The following is a 7,903-nucleotide window of genomic DNA, read 5'->3' on the forward strand; positions in this document are numbered from 1 at the left end:
ATAGGTAGATAAACAACCAATCACACAAATCATACTTCCCAAGTCATAAATAATAAAGCAACATCTTGTTCTCATCTCCACCTCATACAGTAATCATGGCATTATCCTTCAAACCTTTCTAGTAAAGTATTTAAGTCAGGCAAGCAAGCATCCACATCAACCACATCAGTGAACCATTCACACTATAGCACAAAATTTGCCCCAGCCTCGCTCAGGCTAGAAGACCTCGCCTAGATGAGACACGCTCGCTTGGGCGAGAAAATCTGTACCCACCATTGTTCTCGCGTGCAACAGACAAACATTCAGGCCAAATAATGTTTAAACATGTTTTCAATCAATTAAAATCATCAATCAAGTCATGCCATCATTAAACGGAAGTAAAGCAAGCAACAAATCGAAACAAACAAGCGAACCCTAGCTTCCCTTACTTGGAAAGAGTTTAGCAAATGACTTCGACACCAGACTCAACGAACCTAGCAGCTTCAAGAGCGGACTCAAGAGTTGAGAACAGTGACAAAAGAAATAACGAGGATACTACAGTAAGCCCAACAGAACCATGAGAACCAACTTAGAAAGAGAAGAGCACGATTGAAGAATAACTTACGTGAAGGGAGAACGAGGTTGGGCTAGCTCGAAAGGGATGTAGGACCAAACCCTAGCAGAGGATCTGTGGAGAGGATGAAGGGAGAGTTAGGGTATTGATTTCGCAAAGTGAGCTGAAATTGAGGGACTTGGCTGCTTTAGAGGCCTTTGCATCCTATGGACCAGCCTTTAAGCTCAACAATGTGACAGCCCTTAAACTTTAGGATACTAAAATAAAAGTGGGCCTTACAAAATTTATTTTAATTTATTTATAGCTATTTTTAACACATTTATCAAATTTGAGAATTACTTATCTCTAGAATATATATATATATATATATATATATATATATATATATATATATATATATATATATATATATATATATAAAGTCTTGATGGATAAGAGTAACTAGTTTCGTTAAGTTAAATTCTAAATTTCTCAATATAAAGTTGATTTTTAATTTATATATAACAAATATTATAAAATAAGTTTTGGATTTATATTCTTTTATATTTAGTTATTTTATCTTGACATATATAAAAAAATTACCCAAAAAGGTGAAATTATGCCAATAGTACTCTTCTTAGCTGAAGTAGTGGTCTTGTGATAGGCGCATTAATGATTAAGGAAACAAGTTTGCAAATCTTCAAAGATATCAACCAACAACACTATTAATATTATATACCCATCAACATATTTTAATCCACATCATCCAATTAAAAAAGAAATTGCTAATCAGTTCCATAATTGTTGTCTGATTTCGTTTATATATTTCCCGGTTTCTTAAGTCAATGATTGTATATTATTTTAACGTCTATATAAATTATTTTCATAACATATGGTACAAAACATTTATTCTTCTATTATATTAAATATGTAACTATCCAAGAGATATAAACTTCCCCAATCCACCTATTATTTTATTTTCTTTAATCTTTAAATTAATATATATATATATATATATATATATTTTAATTTATAACATATTTCTTGTATACTTTCATTAAAATTTTCCATTTGTGAGAATTTTATTTTCTCTCTAAGCATAAAGAAAAGAAGGAAACAGAAACAGAGGTTGCCGACACCGAGAGCAAACAGTACCACACGACATGATGTCTGAGAGCAGATAAGGCTGACCCACATATCTTGAACCACAAATTCAACAGATATTTTCTCTTGCAGGATCTTGGGCACGCACTATAAAAACCCACTAACAGTTTTCACAGAAGAAGCAACAAAACAATGGCTTCGGAAGAAACCCAGAACAAAGCGACAACAGAGCAGTCGAGCAGCGAGCTTCTGGCGAGCGCGAAGCTGGTGGCGGACGCGGCGCAGTCGACGCTCCGGAACGAAAGCGACAAGGTGGACAAGGCGAAGGTGGCGGGGGCGGCGGGGGACCTGCTTGACGCGGCGGGGAAGTATGGGAAACTGGACGAGCAGAAGGGCGTAGGACAGTACGTGGACAAAGCTGCCGATTATCTGCATGGGTACAAGGACAAGGCTGCTGCACCTTCTCAATCTGAAGATTCCAAACCTCAAGAGGGTGGTGGTTTGGCCGGTGGTATTGCAAATTTGGCTGGAGGATTTTTCAAGTAGTTCTGCTACAACAAAAAGGACTCACTTTCTTCTTCTTGTGGTTGTTCTTCTATGATGTAATAAGACTCAATAAATATGATCTGGTCTGGTGTTTGTAGAAGAAAGACCTTTTCTTAGTTCCACAAACATGCTAATTACTACTTCTTCTCTTTCTGTGTATCCGTTTCCTTTCCCTTGTCTTTTGAAAATTTAGGATTTTATAATTAAAATCAAATTATAATTAGGTTCAAGTTATTTAAAAAGTGATACTGTTAAATAAAGTAAAATTAGTTAATAAGCTGATGGAGTATAATTCACCTAAAATGTTTTTTTTAATTATATTGCAAGAGTATGGTCTGGTATATTATATGTACCGTCCGGTTTCTTCGGCATTTGATTTAATTCCTACGTATGGATAAGGCGTTTGAAAATTAATTTAAAGTTTATGAGTCTTCGATATTATATTAACATATATGAGTCAGTGAACTATTATTTCTGTAATTATTTTGTTTATAAATAAAAAGTGAACTATCAAAACTAAGAGAAAATTATTTTCTGATCTTAGGATTCTTTATTTCAAGTGAAGTCGTGAGAGTTTTTAAGATTTTTTGTCGGATCATAAGAGCTCGGTGAAACATTTCCTAATGGCACCACTATTTTTAATGTCCTAAACATAACTTAACCCTCTCCGTTTTGCCTCCTCAATTCTTTCACCCGCTCGCTTGGATGCCTTCCACGCCATCACAATTACTGTTGCATCTTCCGCTTGTGCAAATTACCCATCGGATTTAGCCGTAGAGGAGGAAATCCGAGTATTCTTTCTGTCCATTATTAATAAGCATGTATACTTGTCTACGTATTCAAACATATTTATATATAAAAGCTTTTTCTTTTTTCTTATTTTTAATTTTTACTAGCTTCAAATATTTCACTTATGAAAGTTATTTGCGTAGTTAAAATATTTACGAAACTTTTTATATATAGCAATTGCTTATTTTGAATTATAAATAAATTTATTTAGATAAATGCCACAATTGTTATGTATATTTTGACATATATGTAAACCTTGAGTTTGACTTGGGTTGGTAAAAAGATGTTAAAACGATAAATCTCGAGCTTGGTCCGGGATTGGTGAAGAACGGTTAAAGCGACAAATCTCGAGTTTAGTTTGGAGACAGTGAATGGCTATTAAAGCAACAAATCTCGAGCTCGGTGAAGAGCTGTTAAATCGACAAACCTCGAGCTCAACTCATGGACGGTGAAGAGTCGTTAAAACGAAAAACCTTGAGCTCGACTTAAGGATAGTGAAGAGCCGTTAAAACGATAAACCTCGAGCTTGGCTCGAGGGTGGTGAAGAGTTGTTAAAGCATAAACCTCGAGCTCGACTCAAGGGCGGTGAAGAGTCGTTTAAACAACAAACCTCGAGCACGACTTAGGGGCTGTGAGGAGCCGTTAAAACAACAAAACTCGAGCTCAACTCGAGGGCGGTAAAGAGCCATTAAAGCGACAAACCTCGAGCTCGACTTGGGTACAGTGAAGAGTTATTAAAATGACAAAACTTGAACTTGACTCGGGGTCGGTGAAGACCCGTTAAAGCAACGATCCTCGCAAAACCATGATTTCTTTTTTCAGCCTTTATGCCTCAAATATTGATGCTTAAGGCTAGGGGGTTGTGTACCATCCTAGTTGTCTGGCGCCCGACCTAATTCTTAAAGATGGATAAGATGTTTCAAAATCGACCTAAAGTCTATAGACTAGGAATTAGGCCCAAGTTCATCCTTCTACTAGTAGATATTTTATTAATAGATATTTTGTGTATGAGAGATTTTTTGGTCATTCGATTATTATTTTTCTAATTACTTTACCTATAAATAAAAGGTTAACTCCCAAGATCAAGGTGAAACTATTTTCTAGCCTCAATGCTCTTTATTTCACGTTAGGTGAGGGGGTTTTTTAAAATTTTGTCTTTGTAGAGAACACTCTATTTTCTGCTGGAACACATACATGACAACAATTGTGTGTTTTAGGTTGTGTTCTTTTGAAGAGATGAATTTGGAGAAGAATCTGTGGATAAATTTAAGTGGATTAATTTTTGTATTTTTTTTATAAAGATTTAGAAGTAAAAGTGAATGAATTTAGGATGAAGTTTATGAAGGTTTGTGAGGGATTCGAGTGATATAATAGATTAAATTTTTGTAATAGATTAAAATATAAGACTATTATTTTATTCTTATAGTAAAAAATAATATATTATTATTTATTAATAATAAAATTAATTATTATTAATATTAATGTTATTATTTATTAATAATAATATTAATTATTATTGTTATTAATATTATTATTTATGATTATTATTTATATTATCATTTATTATTAATTATGATTTATTATTACTACAATTATTTATTATTATTATTATTATTATTAATTATTATTATTATATATAATAATAATAATTAATAAATTTAATTAGTTATTTTATTTTCATAAAATGAAATTATGTTTAGTCAAATGGAGCATTACATGTCTTTGTGGATAGAAACGATGGACCGAAAAGAAAAAAAAGAAAACACAAAAGTGGAACCAAAAGTATATGCATGTCCAATTTGAAATTTATGTTTATTTAAAAACAAGGTATTATTGTAAATGTGAATAATTCACCTCCAAATCTCTTTGCAATTTGTGGAATGAAAAAGAGTAAAAATCTCCTCATTCGCGTCTGGCTTCCCTCATAAAACCATGGAAAAGAACACGATTTAAAACGCAAATTCATTCTTCATTTTTTTATAAATAATAAAATTCATAGAAAAGAACAGGTCTTAGATATGAAAACTTACTTCATCATTCATCATTCATCATTTCATCACTAATTCATCTCTAACTAATTAGTTTTATTTCGGATAATGATATATTAGCAACATATATATATTTTTTTATAAATTAAGGTAACTAATTAGTGAGATGTTTTTTCCCTTCTGATTTGTTATTTTTTTAGTTATTTTGTAAATAATTCTGGACTAATTTCTCACAAAATTATTGAACTCTTTTTCTCTTTAGTATTTTACCTTGAAGTGGTCTCCATTGTTTTTTTACATTTTTATTTTATTTTTAATAATTTTTCATGTGTAGATGATTAATAAATTTTTGGATATCAATATATTTGAGACATTAAAATTCATAATAATTCTTTACATAATATTATTTATAAGTATTTTACCTTAAGAATTTATAAGTTTTTGTCGTATAGTTTTATTTATTTATATGATTGTATAATAAAATTATTTGTTTGATTAGTCTTATTATCAAAACAATGTCGACCTCTATCGATAAGTCGTCCATCACTTCCTCGTGTCTTGCATTTCTTTTTGGCTGTGGCTGTTCTATCATTGTCACCTCCTATCTGTTAGTGCTCAGAATCAAATTTCTCAACATGTTGTCGGAGTCTCTCCACTTTTACGACATTGTAGGCGGTAGGAAAATTACAACCAAAGGCTTTTCGTCTTGTGTGACACTGTTAGTGGTTGTTATTTTCAAACGCAACCGACCTCAATAGTGGTTGTCAGAGCCATCGAATTAGAAAGCATCCGGTCCCAAATGAACCACAAATTTGGGAAAATGCAACACCTGAGAAAAAATTTCTCCATAGATACAAAAGTCTAACAAGAAAGTGAAAAGAAAATTTCAAAAGCCAAAATGGACAAAGAAAAAATCATTACCAATGTGGTCGACATAAGAAGATTTGAAGAGAGAGATTGGAAGCTGCGATTCACATACAAAAGAGAAATGGAGAGAAATTGGAAGTTGTCATTCATAAAGAGCAAAGAAAGATTTCTTATAAAGATTTAAAAAAGAAATTAGAGCACTCAGAGTAAAACAAATGAGGATAGAAAGGAAAATGTTGGGTTTTGGAAAAATGAAAAAGGGGGTTTTACGAAAATATATGAGAGAAATGAAATTTACGGGGCTTTTATTAGAAAATCCCTTGATAGTTACCAGAGGTTTAGAAAACCTCAGTTACAGTTAGGTATATTTATTAGGAGATGTTATTATAAGCGTAGTTAATAAACCCTTGTAAAAAACATAATTTTTTATAGTGATACTTGCAGATCTTTTTGAAATCATAATTAATTAGTTACATATTATTTGTGAAAAATATTTTTTCCTATAAATTAGGGAATTTTTTGTGGTGAATAAGATATTATTTATGTAATATGTCCAAACTTTCCCTGGTTTCCAAAATAAATATTAATAGATGAATATAATAAATAATAAAAGAGAGAAAAAGAAAACAAATTGTAGCCTACTTAACTTTTCTTTCTCCAACTTCCCATTTCTTAAACCCTCAATACTCTTCATTTGTTGGCTCTCAAGTAAGTATTCACCCACAAAATTGTCCTTTGAGTGATAATACTTTTTATTGAGTATTTATGGATATAGGTTAGTATTCGTGGATGTAGGCCTTTAGATGTTGTTTCTTGCTCTTATTTGTGGGTGTGCTTTGACTTGAAGAGATTATTTTCTTAGTGGACTTCCATTTCTTGCTTTTATTTTTTATGAGTATTTGTGAATGTAAGGCTTCAGGTGCCATTTCTTGCTCTTATTTATGGGCGTGCTTCCGCTTAAAGAGATTATTTTCTTAGTGTGTATTTTCCAACCTCATTTTACTCTCAAATTCATCTTCCACTCTCAAATTCATCTTTCATTTTCATCTATTTTGACAATCAAATAACACCATGTAGGAATCAAAGTTCCCAGGAGCATTTTGAATCAATCCGTGTTTGTAAGTTCTATTAGTTCTATTTCTACACTTTTTGTTTAAATCAATTTTTTTCCACCTTGCATGTAGTCTTTTTTTTGGTTATTTTGTTTTTCCACCTTTTAGATGGTATTATATAAGTTTACAATCTTAGAATCACACTTTGATATTTGTTTGGGCCTTATTGTGGGTGTAGAAAGAGCAAATAAAAAAGAAGTTGTGTAAAGAGTGGTCAGTTTTAGGAACCACATTAGGGCAAGGAAAGCTAATAATTTTTTCTTAAAAATTGATTTGAATGAATTATTAATGTTTTTGAAATATTGAGTCTTTATTTTGAATTTAAATTTGGGGGGTGTTGTGTTTTGGAGTGTGTTTTGATACATGTGTGGGTGTGCTAATAAATGGGATCAGAAATTTGGTAATTTCGGTGATTGTGATTATAATATCTTAATGCTATGAATTTGTGAAGGGATAAAATGATGTTAATCTTAAGTGATAAACTATTTGTATGTGCATGCTATGAAGCTATGATTGAATTTAGATTGTCAATGAAATTATGATGAATTTAGAGCTTTGATGAACAGGAGAAGTGTGGAGGAAAAATAGTGCGGTGAACAATGAAACGTTGTGGATGAGTTGTGTAATGAATGACCTATAATTGTGAACCAAATAATTCATGATGAAATTTTTGTGTGAATATATGTTATTATGCATAAATTGGAAAGAGACGGCCAGGATGAAATCTAATGCGCTGTTGTGCAAATGTGGGCTGTTGTGTTTTTCATGCCTACAATTTGAGTTTGTAGAAATTGTAAGAAATTGAATATAAATTATGCAGTTGAAATTTTGAGAACTTTGCTATGACTTTTTGAGATGATGAGAGAAAATAATTGATTTATGTTATGTTGTTATGGATTTTTATGTATTAATATATTGTTACTAGTAATTATGTATGCCCGGTGAAAATAGTAAATTGTTGAGAA

The 7,903-nt window shown here is 31.7% G+C and overlaps 1 protein-coding gene across 1 annotated transcript; it reads left to right on the forward strand.

The window, feature by feature from the left end:
* Window positions 1-1,798: 1,798 nt before the first annotated feature.
* Window positions 1,799-2,341, forward strand: LOC114176085 (nodulin-related protein 1-like). The gene has a single exon (XM_028060997.2). It carries the CDS (start codon window positions 1,829-1,831, stop codon window positions 2,180-2,182), a length of 354 nt encoding a protein of 117 aa, XP_027916798.1. The 5' UTR covers window positions 1,799-1,828; the 3' UTR covers window positions 2,183-2,341.
* Window positions 2,342-7,903: the final 5,562 nt, after the last annotated feature.

The sequence above is a fragment of the Vigna unguiculata genome, chromosome 3 (genome assembly GCF_037176805.1).
Source record: "Vigna unguiculata cultivar grain cowpea cultivar isolate G323 ecotype 2 chromosome 3, ASM3717680v1, whole genome shotgun sequence".
In the NCBI taxonomy this organism is placed as follows: domain Eukaryota; kingdom Viridiplantae; phylum Streptophyta; class Magnoliopsida; order Fabales; family Fabaceae; genus Vigna; species Vigna unguiculata.